The sequence below is a fragment of the Symphodus melops genome (assembly GCF_947650265.1).
Source record: "Symphodus melops genome assembly, chromosome: 21".
NCBI classification, from domain to species: Eukaryota; Metazoa; Chordata; class Actinopteri; order Labriformes; family Labridae; genus Symphodus; species Symphodus melops.
In genome coordinates, this window is record NC_136711.1 from 133710 (window position 1) to 156825 (window position 23116).

The following is a 23116-nucleotide window of genomic DNA, read 5'->3' on the forward strand; positions in this document are numbered from 1 at the left end:
AAAAACATACCTCCTGGGCACACCTGAACTCATTTCCTCGTCCTCGAGTTTTCCCGTCCTCTCAGGTGGATCGTCTAGCCAGCCAGCTCCCTGCCCTCACTGCCTGCTCTTTTTGTTTTGCCTTTTGAACATTAGATAACCTGTTAAACCTTTTTGGTTGTCTGCACTTGGGGTCCGCCTAACTAAAACGTAAGGTCGGTAGCCCAGACAAGAACGGCAGAGAGACGTTGGATCACAAAACTAAAACCAGTGGTGCCGAACGGTCTGAATGAGGTGAATTAAAATCGTGTGTGTGGTCAGAATCATTTACTGTAAACCTTAAACAATTAATATGATGTTTGACAAATAACATGCATTTTTATTGACACAAACATCAAAACTTCAACTTTCCATGTTCAGACTGATATAACTGGAAGACAGACAGACAGCACCCCACTGTGGCCAACAAGGGAATCACAGGTGTTATTAACTGTGATCTGTTCATTACTTGAAGGGAAGTAACATCACTGCAGCTTCAGTTGGATCAGTTGAGCAGAGTCCTTCCTCCAGAGTACAGATGGACTGACAGCCAAAGACCTCCACGTCCCTCTGATAACATCAGCACATTACTTTAATTAATTTAGTTTTTTAATCTTCATTTTAACAAATTCACATTAAAAACTATATATATCTACATTTATATGTCCTGAACATGAAAACATTTGAGAAATCCACTTGAGATAAACAAAATCATAAACTGAATGAAACCAACATCAATCGTCAACGCACACACACACACACACACACACACACACACACACACACACACACACTCTAAATTCCTGCTCTCCATTTACATAAACTCGTACCCTGCGCCTGCAAAGACGTCTGTGATCTGACCAAATAGGATTGGGTAATGTAAATATGATGGAGTTAGTGTAGTAGCCTACCATAATCACTGCTGGATAAAGGGTTTATTTCAATAAAGATTGTTTTGGAAGTCAATGACATTGAAATAAAGATTTGATGAAGCAGACAGTAGTAGCAGTAGCTTCACTCACGCCACACCTGCTTCTACATCTGTTGTTTGGTGTCATCCAGGTGTGGCCTGTGTGTGCGTACACTTTAAAGTGTGGCGTTGGCGGATGTGTTAACGTATTAACATGTTTAAGCGCATCAAACACTCATACAGACACGTCTTGTGCGTTGTGCCTGTGTAACCATTCTAAGTCTATGCAGGTGTAGTGTCAGACGTTGGTCAGCTCACAGACACCTTTGCAGGCACAGGGTACGAGTTTAAGTGACTGGAGAGCATGAATTTAGAATGGATCCACCCACCATCCAAACACACACTCACACACACCAACCTGGGCTCCTGTCAGCAGCTGGTCTCTGTTAGTTCTTAAGAGATATTGATAAACTGTATATTTCTGAAACAGACTGGAACAAACAGAGATTATTTGAATGTGTTTTCTTCTTTATATGTAAAGAAATGTACTGATATATTTTTCAGATAACAGGATCTATGTCATAAAGTCAGCAGCAAAAAGCTGTTTTCTATTTTCAAATATGGTTTCCTGATTATTGAAGTGACTGAACTGGTTGTTCTCTACCTCAACTCCACCTAGCCTCTACATCCCCTCTAAAAAATATAATGATACATCTCTCACCTGTTTTTCAGGTATCCAATGACAGCAAAGGCTTCCTCTCTGTTTAAAAGTGAAGTTTCTTCATCTGAAGTGGAACACTGAAGAGCTAAAGACTCGATAAACACCACTAAGTTTTCCACTAAATCCATATTTTTCTCTGCAACACAGAAACACAAGAATACAATCACACAAATAATTGCACACAGAGCAGCGAAACAACGACAAAAACCTTATGAGTTACCAGATGATACACTCTATGCCCAACTCCTACACACCTGATCCCACTCCTGCAATCAAGAACCCAAACACACCCTGCAAGCTAGGCTAAAGCAGAGCTCATGACAGAAAATGTGATTCTGTCTGTGTTTTCTGCATAGCAAAAATCAGAGGACCCTAAAATAACACATTTCATGCTCAATTTTTGAGTCAAGAAGCTAAAGTCCAAGTGAAGCCACGAGTCATTGGTAGTGAAGTCCAAGTAAAGATGTCAGTCCTTTATATTTTTGTCAAGTCCAAAGTCTGACTGGAGTCCCCACCTTTGGTGTAAACAACAAGGCATTTCATTAAAATAATAATTCAGAATGAGCTTACTGTAAAGTTTGTTGTTAATGTTTACATCTAGAAATAGAATGAATCTGAATAAATGAGTAAGACTCCGCCTACCTCGAATGTTACTGATCATCAGGTGAAGAAGAGTCACAATGAAGGACATCTGTCTATCGCTGAACTTCATCTGCTTCATCCACAAAAATCCACAGATGTAAAAATTCAGCAGAGACGCTTCTTTCAAACACAAGTGATGATTCGTGAAGCCTAAAATATGACTTAACTCCCTGAAAACAACAGACAGCACCATCAATAACCCTAATTTAAACATGTCTATCATCAAAACACTGATTTTATTTATTAGTAAACAAGTAAAGTTTCCATTATATGTGTCCTCGGGCTAACCTCATGAGGAAACACTGACTACATTGTTATTATTATGCAGATGATACTCAGCTATACATGTCAATACAGCCTGATGACCCATAATATTTTGCTACTTAACTCAGACAAGTTAGAGTCTGTAGTTATCAGACCTGCTGGTACCTACAGTCTCTACATGTCCTACAGGAGGTAGAGTCTGCAGTTATCAGACCTGCTGGTACCTACAGTCTCTAAATGTCCTACAGGAGGTAGAGTCTGCAGTTATCAGACCTGCTGGTACCTACAGTCTCTAAATGTCCTACAGGAGGTAGAGTCTGCAGTTATCAGACCTGCTGGTACCTACAGTCTCTAAATGTCCTACAGGAGGTAGTGTCTGCAGTTATCAGACCTGCTGGTACCTACAGTCTCTAAATGTCCTACAGGAGGTAGAGTCTGCAGTTATCAGACCTGCTGGTACCTACAGTCTCTAAACTACAGGAGGTAGAGTCTGCAGTTATCAGACCTGCTGGTACCTACAGTCTCTAAACTACAGGAGGTAGAGTCTGCAGTTATCAGACCTGCTGGTACCTACAGTCTCTAAACTACAGGAGGTAGAGTCTGCAGTTATCAGACCTGCTGGTACCTACAGTCTCTAAATGTCCTACAGGAGGTAGAGTCTGCAGTTATCAGACCTGCTGGTACCTACAGTCTCTACATGTACTACAGGAGGTAGAGTCTGCAGTTATCAGACCTGCTGGTACCTACAGTCTCTAAACTACAGGAGGTAGAGTCTGCAGTTATCAGACCTGCTGGTACCTACAGTCTCTAAATGTCCTACAGGAGGTAGAGTCTGCAGTTATCAGACCTGCTGGTACCTACAGTCTCTAAACTACAGGAGGTAGAGTCTGCAGTTATCAGACCTGCTGGTACCTACAGTCTCTAAACTACAGGAGGTAGAGTCTGCAGTTATCAGACCTGCTGGTACCTACAGTCTCTAAACTACAGGAGGTAGAGTCTGCAGTTATCAGACCTGCTGGTACCTACAGTCTCTAAATGTCCTACAGGAGGTAGAGTTGGGAGCGTGTCTCCGTCCTTGTCCATCCGTGGAGGAAAATTTTCCGTCTGTGGGAGCCAAATTAAATCCAACAAAACTCCTTTAGGACGGGGTTTTTCAAGTCCGGCTCTCAACAGATTCAACTCGCCTTGCATCGCAGTGAGCTTTCCCCAGATTCCATCCATCCTTCGGCCTAGCTCTGCCAGTGCCACAGTCTGTGCTCCAACAGCTTTGCCCATCTCGATCATCATGACCGGCAGCTTCGGTGCTCCCGCCAGAGCTGCCGTCTTCCCAATTTTCCGGTACACCAGAGCTATGCCAAGGCCAATCAGCACAATCCCGGTGAACATGAAGCCGAATATGTACACATCCTCAACATCTTCCACCGAAAGCACTCCCAGGCACATGACTCTCCATGTATCCCATGGATCCATCACGTAACCAGCCGCGTTCGTTCCGCCCGGGCAGGTGGACTCCCCCGGTCCAGTGGATCTTGTAGAAAAGATCTTGTCAATTGCGTTGAGAGACCAGCTTATTAATTCCATATTAGCTTAATACCGGAGAGCCAGAAAGAGGAAACACTCCAGTATCAGACGAGACAGAAGCAATGGGAACACACACAAGGACGAGATAAGGGAGGGAGAGAAAAAGCGTCCGTCTTCCTTGAGAGCTGAAGCAGCTTGATGTATTATACAGTGGAGTTTCATGATGGGGTGGCCGACTTTTTCTTCAATCAGTTTGACAGCTCCCTTTTGTTTCCCAACCATAGCGGGGGCGCCGTCTGTGGTCACTGCAAACACTTTTCCAATGTTAATCCCTCGTTCCTCAAAATGTTCAATTAATGCCTTGGCTATGTCTTCACCTTTTGTTGTTTCAGGCATTGGCTTCAAGCAGCAAAGTTCCTCTCTGACAATTGAATCACAGTACCTTGCTATGACTGCCAAACGCGGGACGTCATTCACATCCACGCTTTCATCGAGTGCAACGCTAAACACCGCAGCATCTTTTAATCCAGCTGTTTGCTGAGCTCTGACATTTTCAGCCATTTCATCTATACGTCGCTGAACACTTCTAGCTGGCGTGGAAATGTCCTTTATTCGTGACTTGATCGTTTCTTTATTTGACAAGCTTTCAAAAAGAGCATCTGAGCTTCTGAGAAAAGCCTCCTTAATAAATTTGCCATCCGTAAACGGCTTCCCATGCTTTGCAATGCAATGCGATAGCTTGCTTCTGTCCCGTGATTTTTAGCTGTGGTAAAAACTTTGAGGGAACTAGCTTGTTTGTCATACCTTGACACAGCACGTTTAATCGACTCTGCTTTGTCCGCTAGGTCTTTGAAATTCTTCTCGTGCTTCGTCTCAAAATGCCGCTTAACACTTGACATTCGGCACACAACATTCTCACAGCATAAAGTGCACACAGCACGGTCCTTCAAAAATACAAACCAAACTCTTGTGTCCAGGAGGACAGGAATGCTCTAGTTTTGGCCTTTTTAACAGCCGGCGTAGCCATTGTTGACAACATCATGTGTGGGGGTCTAACCCTAACCCGTGGCACGGGTGCCAAAGGTTGCCGACCCCTGGTTTAATGTCTGCTCTCACACCTCTGGCACTACCTCCATCCTAAACACCACTGTACATGCATAAACAACACATACTGTCAGAAGATCAATGCTTTGTTTCTGAGGCTCCTTAACTGTTTAGAGGTCTCTTTAAATAGGACATATATTTTCAGGTTATGTTCATTTCTTTGAGTCTATTTTTAAATCTATGCTGCTATGGCCACCCACCGTTTGGCCCTATCCTCATCTTAACTAATCTCCCCCAACCCATTTTTAAAACCAAGCGCAGTTTCAGTAGATGGCTGTTCATTATTATTCTGTTTTTTCCTAAGAATTCGGCCTCTTAAAAGGATGTTTTCTTGCCATTGTAATGCTGCTAAATGTTTTGAAGTGCTGTGCTTAAAATAGATTACAAGCAGAGGATAAAACAACGAAGACGTCTCTTTCCGTCTGGAACAAGAGACGAGCGGAGATGAAACCTATGTTTTACTATTTCAGTGTTCAACTGGAGAAAATTAATTAAGACCAAAGCTGTTATGTAGTTCACACAGTTCAAACAGACAATTTACAGAAAAGTTGAAGTTTAAACACACCCGTCGCTATGGGCGGGCCATAGGGGGCCAGGCCCGCCTGCAAAAATGCTTGTGCCCCCCCACTTGAGACACAAATGTTTAAAAAAAAAATATATATTTTTATATTATCATCGATGCAAATTATGTTGCATTCTTTACCATTAAACCATTACAAATATGAAGAAACAATGGTGTGATTGTGTTTGATTGATTGAATCTACACTGCCTATCAGGCCTGAAGCTACGTACGTGATGTAGCCTACGTCACTGTAGCCACTCGACGTTACCGCGGCTTTTTGAAAGCTGGATGAATTTTCGCCGGCTTACTCACTTAATTTCGCCATGGATATCCGTATTAACCCAGGCTATGCCGACTGTTCTCACAGCACACACCTTTGCCCTAACTTTAGGAGCTTCTACAGTCATGTGTGAAAACTCATTGTCCACGCTCCAAAGCGTCTTCTCAGAGCATTGGCGCAGTATGCTGCTCGGAAGCAAGGCCCCACTGATTCAGCTTGCTTTTAAAAAAAACCTTAAACAAGTTTAACTCAGGATGGAAGGATGAGAAGGTTCTCTGATGCTGCATCCAGCTGGACTGACAGGAGTAATATGTTGTATAGTCAAGTGAGTTATGGATATTCATCATAACATTGCTTCTATGTAGGCTTATGTGGTGTAGGCTATAGGCTACCGCGGGTCATATTGCTGTTGGTTATGTTTAACATGATGATTGCATGCTGAGCAAATACAGTATAGGATTATAAAAATATGCCTACTGTAGGCTGATAATAATTGTGCCCCCCCCCCCATGAATTTAACACAAAATGCTTGAAAATTACTTAAATCATGATTTCTAAGAAAGTCATCAGTTACATTATTTAAAATTCTTGATAAAAGTTGAACAGTTTAACCCCCACCATCACCACCAGTCGGACATCTCTCCATTAGGATCCTGTGTGTAGCACGTTCATTACAACATTAATGAAGTATAAATGAATTATTATTATTATAATGTGTATTAAAGGTCATGTTAATGACGTCACTTACGTGGTCAGTTGATCATCAGTTTTGTTCATGACCTCTGCGATCAGCTGAGTCAGCGACTGGTATCACACATTTCAATCAGAGCTTTAATAATTTAATTAATTAATAATTAATATAATTATTATAATAATAAACTTTATGGTTTCAAAGTCTCACCTGAAGACTTTTGTCTTTTTCTTCGCGTTTCTTTTCACTCTCTGCCGCGGACATGTTGGCGCTCCACTGGTTGTCTACTAGTTGTCATGGTGACAACTAAGCGCACGTGTATCATGTGATGATCACGTGACTCCCACGTCAGGTTAGGAAAATAAGAGTAGTTATATTTTACACATTTTAACAAATCTTAAATGTTTTAGGCTGTTAAAGAACGATTACTATGGCTACCACACTGAAACATGCTACCTCCACTTTATTGAAATAGCCACACTCGCTCGTGACGTCACAGGGTGCGTCACTGGCGCGTCCTGGTGAAGAAATGAAGCGCATCCTCGATCTTCAGTGACCTGGATTGAAGAGCCGGATTCTGGTGTTTGGAGACTCCGCTGCAGGTTCGTGATTTTTATGGCAATGATTTATATTTCATCTTCTGATTGTGTGTGTGACGTCAACATCAACGGCTTCGGCACGATGCTGAAAGAACGGAATTAGTATGATAATTTAATCACCGTCAGATTTATGTCTCCATATGTAAACACTAAATTCAAAAACGTTCAGTTAACGGATCGATAATCAATAGATTTTATGTTTGTATACCTACAATTTATTTAGAATCTTAATGAATAAGAAATTAAAAGTTAAAACAATCGGTTGATCTGTGATCTCCTCCGCCCACACTGCACGCGCTGCTTTAAACATGTTAAAACACCGCACGCGCTGTTTGATCATGTTTCATATAAAACACATCGCACGCGCTGCTTTAAACATGTTAAAACACCGCACGCGCTGTTTGATCATGTTTCATATAAAACACATAATACGCGATGCTTTGAACATGTTAAAACAGGCACGCGCTCACGTTTCTACACTGCACGCGCTGCTTGATCACACTGCGGTGCCTTAAAAACACGTTTCTTTAGGAGTGGTTCATTCTGATCCTTTGATCCAGATGGAGGCAGATAAAGGAGGCCAGATCCTGGAGAACAGACTCGGACTGTGATCTTCACACCTGCTGCAGGTGGAGGAGGAACACCTGTGAGGAACAGCACCACCTTCATTCCTCCCCCTTCTCATGGAGGCTCCAGGTTAAAGGACCAGAAGAGTCCTGAGCTCCAGAACCTAAAGAGAACCTGAACCATGGTGAGTTGTTTTTATACTTCTGTGTGTTTTTAAACTTTTCACATCCAGACTCTGATTTATTAGGTTTTATAATTTTATGGAAACATGTTTAACTTTAAGCATTGATTTAAAACATACAAACTTGTAAAGCAGGGCCAGATTACACAGCAGGAGGGCCAGGAGCACACACACACACACACACACACACACACACACACACACACACACACACACACACACAAGGTAAGGTCCTTTACCTGCTTTTGTAAAGTGTCTCGAGATAACGCCTGTTATGAATTGATGCTACATAAATAAAGATTGATTGATTGATTAATTGACACACACACACACACACACACACACACACACACACACACACACACTTCTATGTAACAATATTAAGAAATCTTTTGAATGAAAAGATTAAAGTTGTCTGTGTCGATCACACGTTCACTAGTAAGGACCATGCCACAATGATAGACGTTTAAGATAGCTGGTCTGGATGTTCAGGTATTGATCCTGATGGAGGAGGTCAGCTGGTCTGGATGTTCAGGTATTGATCCTGATGGAGGAGGTCAGCTGGTCTGGATGTTCAGGTATTGATCCTGATGGAGGAGGTCAGCTGGTCTGGATGTTCAGGTATTGATCCTGATGGAGGAGGTCAGCTGGTCTGGATGTTCAGGTATTGATCCTGATGGAGGAGGTCAGCTGGTCTGGATGTTCAGGTATTGATCCTGATGGAGGAGGTCAGCTGGTCTGGATGTTCAGGTATTGATCCTGATGGAGGAGGTCAGCTGGTCTGGATGTTCAGGTATTGATCCTGATGGAGGAGGTCAGCTGGTCTGGATGTTCAGGTATTGATCCTGATGGAGGAGGTCAGCTGGTCTGGATGTTCAGGTATTGATCCTGATGGAGGAGGTCAGCTGGTCTGGATGTTCAGGTATTGATCCTGATGGAGGAGGTCAGCTGGTCTGGATGTTCAGGTATTGATCCTGATGGAGGAGGTCAGCTGGTCTGGATGTTCAGGTATTGATCCTGATGGAGGAGGTCAGCTGGTCTGGAAGGATGAACTGACTGCAGGGCAGAGAGAGACTCTGCCCGATCTGATCATTGCCCCCAAAAGAGTCAGATTTAAATGTAACTGTGACTGATGCATATCGGTGTTGTTAAGGTTGTTGGAGTGCCTGAGATGACCAGGGTCCGAGGACTTGGTGGAGAAGCTTAGTCTGGCTTCTGTGCACAATGCGCTGATGAGGATGAAGGGAGAGAATAGAGTTCTGAGGAGTGCAGGACTTTGTGAAGTTGTTTCTGGAACAAAGGGGTTTACTGTTTTCCTCTCAGAGAGTCAGAGCGGTTTGTGAGGTTAAGGCCTGAGCTGCGAGCCGAGTGTTGATATGTTGTCAGAGGCTCGTATAGGCTGAGACAGGAGCCGAGGCGAAAGAGGTTCCCAGCTGATCTGTTTTACTTTGACGGAGTGTGAATGCGAGAAAATCTAAAGTGTGGATGATGATGTCAGAGGATGAGGAGCCTGAATGTAACATGTGGATGCAGAGGCTACAAAGGTCCGCTTCCTGTTTCCTTCATTTAATACAAGGTTATGTAGGAATGAAAGACAGAAAGCGTTGTGTTGCAGTAACTGATTTGAATGTGGATTTGAAGTTGGAATAAAGGAGGAGTGGATTCATGGACGGGCTGAGCATGGGTCGTGAAGTTGCAGATGGAGGCGAGTCCAGCGAAGGTGGTTCTGCAGAGCTTTATGTTTGAAGCATTTCAGTTAGATAGGCAGGAGATGTACTGGGAGTGAGACTGTTAAGAACCATTTATGCGATGCACTCAGAGGTTGGATTTGAGGATTTAACTCATGTGGGACTGAAACGGTGAGACCAAAGATGGATGCACATCGGACCTGGAGCCAAGTGTCTGAATTCCTGAAAGGAGGAAGAGACCATGCGTTGGCGACGGAGTAATAGTAACCCAGAATGTGGGCTGCTCTGAGGATGAAGAGTTGGTGGGTTGATATTAACGTTAGTCTGAGCAGAATGATGGCTGGGGAATGAGGACAGCCTTGTTGCTGCTGTGTTATCGGAGTGTAGAAGTATGGATTCTTTGACTGTTCATGCCCCCAAAAGTATGCTGCCATGATGATCGTGTAGAGCTCAGATGGAGTATAAATTATCTGAGTGTCTTTCGATCAATATGATATCATTGAGAGAGGCGACACTGCACTTTTCCGAAAGGTAAGGGGGAAGGATTTCGCCTGCGGAGTAAGGGCTGCTGTGATTGAGGCTGTAGCTGAGGCTGTAGGGTCTGTCTTGGTAGAGGCTGTCATAAAAAAGGCTGGTATTTGTAGAGGCAGTAGATGGGGATGCCATGGTTTGTAGAAGCCATGGAGGCTGAGGTTTGCAGGATGGTCGAGGCTCATAGAGGAGCTCTACATTGAAAACATGTTTGGGTGATGGGGGGGAGGATGGAGGGATGGTTGGAGGAGGGAGGGAGGGAGTATGGATGAATGGATAAGTAGAGGAAAGGGAAGATAAGAGGTTGCTGCAGTTGAGGCTGTGGTTGAAGCCATATACTGCTTTTATAGAAGTGGATGAATTGATGGATGGAGGGAGGAGCGATGGCTGGAAGGAGGAGGGAGGGATGGATGGATGGATGTATGGACGGGTAGAGGAAAAGGATAAAGGAAGTATGTGCACAGGGGGTGTGTGAAACCTGCGACCGCAAGGATGAGAATGGTTGTATTGCTGTATGAAGCCTGCTGGGCTGAATTGTTGGTTACATTGAAAACCCATTTAGGTGATGGGGAAAGGGGGGGGGGGGGGGTGAGGAAGGGGTGTGATGAGTTAGGAAGGATGTATGTGCACAGGAATTTGGTGAGTCTGCGAGTACAGGGATGAAAACTGAAGGAGCTTACGAGACACGTAGGGAGCAGGCACAGGAGGTGATATGACCTGTTTCCCACCACGGGGAGCTACTGCTGGAGGTAGTGGCTGTAGAGGCTGCCTCAGCAGAAACCCGGTGACGTCACACACCTCTCCCTGCTGTAGCCCTGATGATGGTAAAGCGAAATCTTTGAATGTTCCCGTTTGTTTCTGGATGAAGACTGGAGGTTGAAGTGTAGCTTTGTCTTCTGTCTCTGAGAACGGTTGAATTGCTGTATGAAGCCCGCTGGGCTGAATAGATGGTTACATTGAAAAACACATTTGGGTGATGGGGAAGGGAGAGGGTGGGGATGGGGTGGGGTTGGAGGGGAAGGGGGGTGGCAGGACAGATCAGTAGGAAAAGAAGAAAAACCGGAGAAGCCACACTGCGTTGAGGCTCATTGAGGAACCTCAGGAGTTGGCTGTCAGAGATATGATGAACAAGCTGACCATGGGAGTGGCTGAGGCCCAGTGACATCACACCTGACATCGTCAAACAGTGGCTACTGTAACTTGTTGACTGTTACTGAAGTGCTTTAACTGTGATGGATCAAACAATGTCTTTGTACTAAGGATTGAACTTAAATTGAGTCGAGCTTGTATGAAAGAATGAAGGCAGGGTCGAGGAAAAGGGATGAAGGGATAAAGGATGCATGTGCTCAAGGGTTTTGTGAAGCCTGGGATGAAAGCAGGGATGAAAGCTGTCGGAGCTTGAGAGACACGGGGGAGCTAGGCACGAAAATAAATCGACTAAGATGTTGGACTGCTGTCTGGACTGTTCTCTGGCTGGATGGTAACCGGATTAGAACAACTCGTCATGCAGGAGTCGTGCGACTTAAATTCGGGATCCATGTTAAGTAAGCGATTTTGTTTTTTTCAATGCAGTCAGCAAGTTGCTGGGTCTGTCTACATGTTGTGGAAGAACTGAGACAGACGCTGTAGAGTAGGATGGCTTAGTGTGAGTAGGCTTGTCTAGTGATTGGATGTGTGGTTTAGGCGTGGTCCTGCTCCTAAACCTAAGTTAATACATTAACTCTCTTGGTCGGTTTCGATCACTCATTGGTTGTCTGTGTCAGTCACCCATTGGTTGTCTGGTTGTCAGTGTCAGTCACTCATTGGTTGTCAGTGTCAGTCACTCATTGGTTGTTTGTGTCAGTCACTCATTGGTTGTCTGTGTCAGTCACTCATTGGTTGTCTGGTTGTCTGTGTCAGTCACTCATTGGTTGTCTGTGTCAGTCACTCATTGGTTGTCTGGTTGTCTGTGTCAGTCACTCATTGGTTGTCTGGTTGTCTGTGTCAGTCACTCATTGGTTGTCTGTGTCAGTCACTCATTGGTTGTCTGGTTGTCTGTGTCAGTCACTCATTGGTTGTCTGGTTGTCTGTGTCAGTCACTCATTGGTTGTCTGTGTCAGTCACTCATTGGTTGTCTGGTTGTCTGTGTCAGTGACTCATTGGTTGTCTGGTTGTCTGTGTCAGTCATTCTATGGTTGTCTGTGTCAGTCACTCTGTGGTTGTCGGTGTCAGTCACTCATTGGTTGTCTGTGTCGGTCACTCATTGGTTGTCTGGTTGTCTGTGTCAGTCATTCTATGGTTGTCTGTGTCAGTCACTCATTGGTTGTCTGGTTGTCTGTGTCAGTGACTCATTGGTTGTCTGGTTGTCTGTGTCAGTCACTCATTGGTTGTCTGTGTCAGTCACTCATTGGTTGTCTGGTTGTCTGTGTCAGTGACTCATTGGTTGTCTGGTTGTCTGTGTCAGTGACTCATTGGTTGTCTGGTTGTCTGTGTCAGTCACTCTGTGGTTGTCGGTGTCAGTCACTCATTGGTTGTCAGTGTCAGTCACTCATTGGTTGTCAGTGTCAGTCACTCATTGGTTGTCTGTGTCAGTCATTCTGTGGTTGTCTGTGTCAGTCACTCTGTGGTTGTCTGTGTCAGTCACTCTGTGGTTGTCTTTGTCAGTCACTCTGTGGTTGTCTGTGTCAGTCATTCTGTGGTTGTCTGTGTCAGTCACTCTGTGGTTGTCAGTGTCAGTCACTCAGTGGTTGTCAGTGTCAGTCCCTCATTGGTTGTCAGTGTCAGTCACTCATTGGTTGTTTGTGTCAGTCACTCATTGGTTGTCTGTGTCAGTCACTCATTGGTTGTCTGGTTGTCTGTGTCAGTCACTCATTGGTTGTCTGGTTGTCTGTGTCAGTCACTCATTGGTTGTCTGTGTCAGTCACTCATTGGTTGTCTGGTTGTCTGTGTCAGTGACTCATTGGTTGTCTGGTTGTCTGTGTCAGTGACTCATTGGTTGTCTGTGTCGGTCACTCTGGGGTTGTCAGTGTCAGTCACTCATTGGTTGTCAGTGTCAGTCACTCATTGGTTGTCTGTGTCGGTCACTCATTGGTTGTCTGTGTCGGTCACTCATTGGTTGTCTGTGTCAGTCATTCTGTGGTTGTCTGTGTCAGTCACTCATTGGTTGTCTGTGTCGGTCACTCATTGGTTGTCTGTGTCGGTCACTCATTGGTTGTCTGTGTCGGTCACTCTGGGGTTGTCAGTGTCAGTCACTCATTGGTTGTCAGTGTCAGTCACTCATTGGTTGTCTGTGTCGGTCACTCATTGGTTGTCTGTGTCGGTCACTCATTGGTTGTCTGTGTCAGTCACTCTGTGGTTGTCTGTGTCAGTCACTCATTGGTTGTCTGTGTCAGTCACTCTGTGGTTGTCTGTGTCAGTCACTCATTGGTTGTCTGTGTCAGTCACTCCGTGGTTGTCTGTGTCAGTCACTCTGTGGTTGTCTGTGTCAGTCACTCATTGGTTGTCTGTGTCAGTCACTCATTGGTTGTCTGTGTCAGTCACTCATTGGTTGTCTGTGTCAGTCACTCAGAGCAGACACAACTATACAAGCATTGAAGTAGAAGAAAAAGCACAATGAGGAAACGTGAGCGGTAATAAAACGTGCTCCATCATCTTAGATGAATATCAAGCTCACAGATCTGTGCCACTGTGTGTGGACGCTTGTATTTTTTCATTTTGGATCTACAGGATTTAATCAGTCATGCTCTGTGTAATAGTCGAGTTGTGCAGTGAAGCGAGAGGGCTGAGTGAGGATGCTGTCCTGTAGTGGGAGAGAGGAGAAAAAGGAAGACATGACAGCATCTATAAAATGCACAAACACAAAGAAGAAGAGAGCTGTCGCTGTCTAAAAGACAGAGTAAAGATACTCTGATTTTAATCTCTACAGAAAAACACTGAATGGGGGGAGGGGAGGAGGAGAGAGAGGCAGAAAGACAGGAGGAGGAAAGAGAAGAGATGGAGAGAGGAGGGGGAGGAAAAAGTAGGAAAAGAGGTGAGGAAGGTAACACACTACTCTGATAAAAGTTATGAATACACTCAATAACACACTGCACTCCAATATTATTCTCACTTAGGACGTTCTTGGCTATGAAGGTTCAGACGAGTAAGTCGATCGTTACACTGATGTTTTGTTTTTTGGTTGTTGTCTTTGGGTATTTAGAAAAGCGCTATACAAAACGAATGTATTATTATGAGTTGGAATTTTTTACATTAGCACAGAAGTTCACAGCTGTTAAAAGTTTAATGACTAAAGAAAGAGACGATGCTCACATCCAGAGCAGCAGACTCAGATCATGTTCGTGGAAACCTGCTGGGTAGAGGAAGGAAGTCCCAGAGGGTCTCTGAACATGCAGACAGGCAGAGAAGTGGGAGGAGTTCAGGTGTGACCTGTGGGAGGAGTTCAGGTGTGACCTGTGGGAGGAGTTCAGGTGTGACAAGTGGGAGGAGTTCAGGTGTGACATGTGGGAGGAGTTCAGGTGTGACAAGTGGGACATGTGGGAGGAGTTCAGGTGTGACAGGTGGGAGGAGTTCAGGTGTGACAAGTGGGACATGTGGGAGGAGTTCAGGTGTGACATGTGGGAGGAGTTCAGGTGTGACAAGTGGGAGGAGTTCAGGTGTGACATGTGGGAGGAGTTCAGGTGTGACATGTGGGAGGAGTTCAGGTGTGACATGTGGGAGGAGTTCAGGTGTGACATGTGGGAGGAGTTCAGGTGTGACAAGTGGGAGGAGTTCAGGTGTTACATGTGGGAGGAGTTCAGGTGTGACATGTGGGAGGAGTTCAGGTGTGACAAGTGGGAGGAGTTCAGGTGTGACATGTGGGAGGAGTTCAGGTGTGACATGCGGGAGGAGTTCAGGTGTGACAAGTGGGAGGAGTTCAGGTGTGACATGTGGGAGGAGTTCAGGTGTGACATGTGGGAGGAGTTCAGGTGTGACATGCGGGAGGAGTTCAGGTGTGACATGTGGGAGGAGTTCAGGTGTGACAAGTGGGACATGTGGGAGGAGTTCAGGTGTGACAAGTGGGACATGTGGGAGGAGTTCAGGTGTGACATGTGGGAGGAGTTCAGGTGTGACAAGTGGGAGGAGTTCAGGTGTGACAAGTGGGAGGAGTTCAGGTGTGACATGTGGGAGGAGTTCAGGTGTGACATGTGGGAGGAGTTCAGGTGTGACAAGTGGGAGGAGTTCAGGTGTGACATGTGGGAGGAGTTCAGGTGTGACAAGTGGGAGGAGTTCAGGTGTGACATGTGGGAGGAGTTCAGGTGTGACAAGTGGGACATGTGGGAGGAGTTCAGGTGTGACATGTGGGAGGAGTTCAGGTGTGACAAGTGGGAGGAGTTCAGGTGTGACAAGTGGGAGGAGTTCAGGTGTGACAAGTGGGAGGAGTTCAGGTGTGACATGTGGGAGGAGTTCAGGTGTGACATGTGGGAGGAGTTCAGGTGTGACAAGTGGGAGGAGTTCAGGTGTGACATGTGGGAGGAGTTCAGGTGTGACAAGTGGGAGGAGTTCAGGTGTGACATGTGGGAGGAGTTCAGGTGTGACAAGTGGGAGGAGTTCAGGTGTGACATGTGGGAGGAGTTCAGGTGTGACATGCGGGAGGAGTTCAGGTGTGACAAGTGGGAGGAGTTCAGGTGTGACATGTGGGAGGAGTTCAGGTGTGACATGTGGGAGGAGTTCAGGTGTGACATGCGGGAGGAGTTCAGGTGTGACATGTGGGAGGAGTTCAGGTGTGACAAGTGGGACATGTGGGAGGAGTTCAGGTGTGACATGTGGGAGGAGTTCAGGTGTGACAAGTGGGAGGAGTTCAGGTGTGACAAGTGGGAGGAGTTCAGGTGTGACATGTGGGAGGAGTTCAGGTGTGACATGTGGGAGGAGTTCAGGTGTGACAAGTGGGAGGAGTTCAGGTGTGACATGTGGGAGGAGTTCAGGTGTGACAAGTGGGAGGAGTTCAGGTGTGACATGTGGGAGGAGTTCAGGTGTGACAAGTGGGAGGAGTTCAGGTGTGACATGTGGGAGGAGTTCAGGTGTGACATGTGGGAGGAGTTCAGGTGTGACAAGTGGGAGGAGTTCAGGTGTGACATGTGGGAGGAGTTCAGGTGTGACAAGTGGGAGGAGTTCAGGTGTGACATGTGGGAGGAGTTCAGGTGTGACAAGTGGGAGGAGTTCAGGTGTGACATGTGGGAGGAGTTCAGGTGTGACAAGTGGGAGGAGTTCAGGTGTGACAAGTGGGAGGAGTTCAGGTGTGACATGTGGGAGGAGTTCAGGTGTGACATGCGGGAGGAGTTCAGGTGTGACAAGTGGGAGGAGTTCAGGTGTGACAAGTGGGAGGAGTTCAGGTGTGACATGTGGGAGGAGTTCAGGTGTGACATGCGGGAGGAGTTCAGGTGTGACAAGTGGGAGGAGTTCAGGTGTGACATGTGGGAGGAGTTCAGGTGTGACATGTGGGAGGAGTTCAGGTGTGACATGCGGGAGGAGTTCAGGTGTGACATGTGGGAGGAGTTCAGGTGTGACAAGTGGGAGGAGTTCAGGTGTGACATGTGGGAGGAGTTCAGGTGTGACAAGTGGGAGGAGTTCAGGTGTGACATGTGGGAGGAGTTCAGGTGTGACAAGTGGGAGGAGTTCAGGTGTGACATGTGGGAGGAGTTCAGGTGTGACATGTGGGAGGAGTTCAGGTGTGACAAGTGGGAGGAGTTCAGGTGTGACATGTGGGAGGAGTTCAGGTGTGACAAGTGGGAGGAGTTCAGGTGTGACATGTGGGAGGAGTTCAGGTGTGACAAGTGGGAGGAGTTCAGGTGTGACATGTGGGAGGAGTTCAGGTGTGACAAGTGGGAGGAGTTCAGGTGTGACAAGTGGGAGGAGTTCAGGTGTGACATGTGGGAGGAGTTCAGGTGTGACATGCGGGAGGAGTTCAGGTGTGACAAGTGGGAGGAGTTCAGGTGTGACAAGTGGGAGGAGTTCAGGTGTGACATGTGGGAGGAGTTCAGGTGTGACATGCGGGAGGAGTTCAGGTGTGACAAGTGGGAGGAGTTCAGGTGTGACATGTGGGAGGAGTTCAGGTGTGACATGTGGGAGGAGTTCAGGTGTGACATGCGGGAGGAGTTCAGGTGTGACATGTGGGAGGAGTTCAGGTGTGACAAGTGGGACATGTGGGAGGAGTTCAGGTGTGACATGTGGGAGGAGTTCAGGTGTGACAAGTGGGAGGAGTTCAGGTGTGACATGTGGGAGGAGTTCAGGTGTGACATGTGGGAGGAGTTCAGGTGTGACATGCGGGAGGAGTTCAGGTGTGACATGTGGGAGGAGTTCAGGTGTGACAAGTGGGACATGTGGGAGGAGTTCAGGTGTGACATGTGGGAGGAGTTCAGGTGTGACAAGTGGGAGGAGTTCAGGTGTGACATGTGGGAGGAGTTCAGGTGTGACATGTGGGAGGAGTTCAGGTGTGACAAGTGGGAGGAGTTCAGGTGTGACATGTGGGAGGAGTTCAGGTGTGACAAGTGGGAGGAGTTCAGGTGTGACATGTGGGAGGAGTTCAGGTGTGACAAGTGGGAGGAGTTCAGGTGTGACATGTGGGAGGAGTTCAGGTGTGACATGCGGGAGGAGTTCAGGTGTGACAAGTGGGAGGAGTTCAGGTGTGACATGTGGGAGGAGTTCAGGTGTGACATGTGGGAGGAGTTCAGGTGTGACATGTGGGAGGAGTTCAGGTGTGACAAGTGGGACATGTGGGAGGAGTTCAGGTGTGACATGTGGGAGGAGTTCAGGTGTGACAAGTGGGAGGAGTTCAGGTGTGACAAGTGGGAGGAGTTCAGGTGTGACATGTGGGAGGAGTTCAGGTGTGACATGTGGGAGGAGTTCAGGTGTGACAAGTGGGAGGAGTTCAGGTGTGACATGTGGGAGGAGTTCAGGTGTGACATGCGGGAGGAGTTCAGGTGTGACAAGTGGGAGGAGTTCAGGTGTGACATGTGGGAGGAGTTCAGGTGTGACATGTGGGAGGAGTTCAGGTGTGACATGCGGGAGGAGTTCAGGTGTGACATGTGGGAGGAGTTCAGGTGTGACAAGTGGGACATGTGGGAGGAGTTCAGGTGTGACATGTGGGAGGAGTTCAGGTGTGACAAGTGGGAGGAGTTCAGGTGTGACAAGTGGGAGGAGTTCAGGTGTGACATGTGGGAGGAGTTCAGGTGTGACATGTGGGAGGAGTTCAGGTGTGACGTGTGGGAGGAGTTCAGGTGTGACATGTGGGAGGAGTTCAGGTGTGACATGTGGGAGGAGTTCAGGTGTGACATGTGGGAGGAGTTCAGGTGTGACGTGTGGGAGGAGTTCAGGTGTGACGTGTGGGAGGAGTTCAGGTGTGACATGTGGGAGGAGTTCAGGTGTGACATGTGGGAGGAGTTCAGGTGTGACGTGTGGGAGGAGTTCAGGTGTGACATGTGGTTCACTTGGGAGTGGTTGGAGGAGTTCAGGTAAGTTTTTTTGTTCAGGTTATCCAGGAGACAACTCTACGTTCATTTATCCTGTTATAATCTGTTATGAAGTCATCTGATGCTCACAAGGCTCATTCAAAAAATCTATTAAATATCATCTTATAAATATTTGGGTGCAACGATTGACCATCTGCTGCAAAAAGACAAAACAAAAAGAATTTCTTCTACTGTCTGAGATCTTTTGGGGCGAGTCGACAGATTGTACTTTTATTCTTCACCTCTGAGATTCTAAATGTTTTACAGTTCCTGTAGCACCTCATGGTTTGTGTCTGTCCAGCACTCTGAAGTCTAAACTGCTCCAACATCTGCTCAAAGATTGTAAGCATGTTAGCTAGCTGCTTCCCGTCTGACCCTGCCCACAGAACACAGAATATGAACAGTTCCTGTGAAACTGCAGATACAGGCTACCGAATCCCAGATCACAGCATGTTTAAGGCCTGTTAATGTTTGAATGTTGTGTCTGAATGTTTATGTCACAAATGGAGCCGCTGTTTTCAGAGCATGTCAGACGATAAAGTTGTATCAAATCAAATAATCTCTCAGTTATTATCTTTTATAATTATAATGCTCTAATTTCCTGCTCCTGTTTTGAACCGGGTGTGTCTCTGCAGGATCTGAAGAGGGTTTTGTCGTTCCCGCCGTACCCCGGGGATTTCCTCCATCCTGTGGTGTACGCCTGCACAGCCGTCATGCTGCTCTGTCTGCTCGTCTCCATCATGACATACATCGTTCACCACAGGTAAGAGAGCAGGTCAGTCAGTACATCACAGGTGAGTCAGTCGGTGCTTCACACATAATAATCAATATTCTTATTAAAGGTTTTTATCTGAAAAACATTCTTTAGTCCTGATGTTGTGATTTTTAACATTTGAATACAGCTTGATATTGAATTGTTTACATGATTCAGTCTGACACGTCCATACACCAAACTAATATACAATATAAAATAACATCATTGTTAATATGAATGTTAGGATGTGAAGAAGTGTGTGACCCATTCTAGTGAAGGAGATCTTTCTCCTTATAGAAGTGGAGCAGATAGAAAGGAGGCTGTAGCTGCTAACAGAGCACAAGCATGACTGCTATCATGAAACAGTAGCATGTTATTGTTCAGTGTGACTCATACATCCTGAGATAACCCTCAGTCTGTCTCAGCAAATCTTTTTTTCATTTTCATTTTATACTTTATTAAACCCAGAGTGGAAATTCTGGTTTACACTGATATTTTAGAGACATGCTTCTCACACACACACACACACGCACACGCACACACAGCACCTGTGGACATGCATTAATGGAGCGATGTCAGAGTGGGGCTGCTACACACTGGTTTGGTGCCTTGCTAAAGGGCACCTCGGCAGTACTCTATAAGTGGTCTGGCAACTCTCCAGCTACCAGACCAATGTCCATATATTGGTCCGCATTGGGACTTGAACCGGCGACCCTCCAGTTCCAAACCGAAGTCCCTTCGATATAAGATGATGATGAAAGCTCTTTTCTTTTGATCTTTTTCTTCAGTGAGATTCGTATCAGCAGAAACGGCTGGCACACACTTCTCAACTTCCTGTTCCACACTGGCCTGACATTTGGAGTTTTTGCTGGAGGCATCAATCAGATCAACACACCACTCATGTGTCAGATTGTGAGTCATTGTTTTTGTCTTCTCTCTGTGAGGGGCACGGGGAGGGGGGGGGGGGGGGTGTTGTTAAGGTTAGAGTAAGCTGAACTCAAAACACTTACAAACACACATTCACAAAATGACTTCATGTTTCTCTCTGAGTAATTGTTACTGATTCTGTGTCTGGTCAGGTCGGCATGGTGCTGCATTACGCCTCCCTGTCCACCATGATGTGGCTCACATTCACTGCCAGAAACATCTGCAAAGATGTCTCCAAAGACCCCCTCCGCATTCCTGACCGCAACCGACCTACCAAGGCAAAGCCAACTATCCTCAGGTGAGCCAGTTGGTGTGGGGGCTTAGAAGACGAATTGGGTAGAGGGTCTCCTCCTTTTTTGGAGTGTGGTTTCATTTGCCCCATCCCTCTATTATATCCAACAATGTGACTCTTTCTCTGCAGGTTTTACCTGGTCAGTGATGGAGTCCCACTCATCATTGTCGGAGTCACAGCAGCGTTTGGTTTAGAAAACTATGGCAGCAGAGAAGATGCTCTGTAGTGAGTACTATTTCTATTATTTCTTAAGGATTTACAAAATCATTCATGAAAGTATACTGTATCATCCTTTTGGACTACTCACCATTGCACTATTATCTCATTTAGTCTTATCTACATTATTCTTTAATTACCTGTTTTTATTTGGAGTTAATTGTTCATATTGAATGTGTACATTGTACAGACAGAGCACAGTCTACTGAAGTAAATAAAACGAATTATGTTATATAATATATATTATAATAGTAATATAAGTTGATGCATCTGTGTGTCTCTTTTAGCTGCTGGATGGCGTGGGAACCCAGTCTGGGAGGTTTTTACACATTCGTTGGTCTCCTGGTCTTTGTCATGTCCATGTACTTCCTTTGGACCTTCATCCAGCTCAAACGCCATCCAGAGAGAAAGTACGAACTGCAAGTTCTGAGCGAGGAGCAGCAGCAACTCTCATCCAGTGAGTCCAACCATAACTGCCACATCGATACTGGGGCAGCTGCTGGGTCTGCCACAGACTGTCCAGCATTTGCCACAGGTGTGTCAGTTCTAGCCAATGAGCACTCATTTAAATCTCAACTGCGAGCCACGGCCTTCACCCTCTTCCTGTTCATGGCCACCTGGGCTCTGGGAGCTCTGGCGGTATCTATGGGACACTTCCTGGACATGATCTTCAGCTGTTTGTATGGAGCCTTCTGTGTGACTCTGGGACTCTTCCTTCTCATCCAGCACTGTGCCAAGCGGGATGACGTGTGGCATCGCTGGTGGGCCTGCTGTCCAAAGAAGTCCAAGACCGAGGATGTCAGCGGGGACAGACAGAACCATCTACAGGAAGTCCACCAGCCTCACTGCCACCTCAGTTCCTCTTGCTCAGGAAAACAGCCACTCCTTTCCCCTCACCTTCTCCAAAGCTCTTACAAGATGATCCAGCCTCCACAAAGCCCCACAGCCAATCAGACGGGTCCCTACTGTGTTTCTGTGCTGGGTCCTGTTAGTCCCACCCTCATGTCTCCTCTCCCTGAGCCAATTTCTTTACCCCGCCCACAGTCTCTTTCTGATGAGCTTCCTCGCCCTGTACTGCCTCTTCAGAGCTGCCTTAGCAACAGATCAAAGTCCCGCTCCTTCAACAGGCCACGCCCCCACCTGCAGGACTACCGCTCCCACATGACATCCACCAGTATGGATGGGAGTGTGCACAGTTCTCACCTGGATAGCCCTCATGCTGTGCCTCACCTGGACAGCTCATCACCTGTTCCCAGTAGCCCACATCTGGACTTCCAGCTGCCCTGTCCAAGTCCTCACCTGGACAAGCAGCTTTCTTCCTGCCACAGCTTACAACGTCAGACCTCCAGCCACAGTGTGCAAGACTCACTGGCTTCCTGTCACAGCCATGCCCACAACATGCATGATAGCATCACTTCATGTAACAGCCTCCTCCTGCCTTCTCATGGGATCCACTCCTGTCAGTGGCACCTGTACAGCTCAGCGGATCAATCCTCCTCCCCCAGCTGCTGTGAGAAACCTGAAGCCTTCGCCTTGGAGTACCAGCAGGATTCCAACATATTCATGTCAAAGACAGGGGAAAAAGAAAAAGATAGTCTGAGCGTCGAGCCAGAGTACAAAGGGTTTCCACGAAATACTCTGCCCCGACAGCATGGTGCTGTTAGCCGGCGAGGAACTATTGGCCGAAACAGGAGCCTGCAGGAAGATGGCCTGTTTGGTTCAGACTCGACAGGAAACATCCGGACTGGACCCTGGAAAAATGAAACCACTGTATAGTTCTCATACAGATTTACCTGCCAGACCTAAAGCCTGTGAGCCAGTCAATCCATGAGTGTTCAGGTCTCTATGCCTTTAATGTGTCCTAAGGCCTCTTTTCCCTTGATGAAGAAGTTCTGTAACGTTTGAATAATACTGTCAAAGTGTAATCAGGAGTGTGTAGCTCTGTAGCTCTGTAGCTCTGTAGCTCTGTAGCTCTGTAGCTCTGTAGCTCTGTAGCTCTGTGGCTCTGTAGCTCTGTAGCTCTGTGGCTCTGTAGCTCTGTAGCTCTGTAGCTCTGTAGCTCTGTGGCTCTGTAGCTCTGTAGCTCTGTAGCTCTGTAGCTCTGTAGCTCTGTAGTGGTCAGCAGTTACAGCAGCGTTCTAAAAAGGTCTGTTTGAACCATCAGGTTGCTTCATGAATTTGTGTC

General features: G+C 46.5%; 2 protein-coding genes across 3 annotated transcripts; one reads left to right on the plus strand and one right to left on the minus strand.

Annotated features, from left to right (window-relative positions):
* Positions 1-337: 337 nt before the first annotated feature.
* Positions 338-6978, minus strand: cabcoco1 (ciliary associated calcium binding coiled-coil 1; the record flags this gene model as incomplete). Its single annotated transcript, XM_079372331.1, has 6 exons — positions 338-588; positions 1347-1419; positions 1650-1785; positions 2292-2461; positions 6772-6827; positions 6925-6978. The coding sequence occupies 6 exons, from the start codon at positions 6976-6978 to the stop codon at positions 484-486; spliced, it is 594 nt and encodes a 197-aa protein (XP_079228457.1). The 3' UTR covers positions 338-483.
* Positions 6971-22818, plus strand: adgra1a (adhesion G protein-coupled receptor A1a). Of its 2 annotated transcripts, XM_079334042.1 has the most exons (8): positions 6971-7316; positions 7874-8064; positions 14185-14289; positions 19378-19505; positions 20285-20408; positions 20576-20721; positions 20845-20940; positions 21219-22818. In XM_079334042.1, the coding sequence occupies exons 2-8, from the start codon at positions 8062-8064 to the stop codon at positions 22705-22707; spliced, it is 2091 nt and encodes a 696-aa protein (XP_079190168.1). In that variant the 5' UTR covers positions 6971-7316; positions 7874-8061; the 3' UTR covers positions 22708-22818. The 2 variants fall into 2 exon arrangements, with proteins under 2 accessions (XP_079190168.1, XP_079190169.1); XM_079334043.1 differs by lacking the exon at positions 14185-14289.
* The last annotated feature ends 298 nt before the right edge of the window (positions 22819-23116 follow it).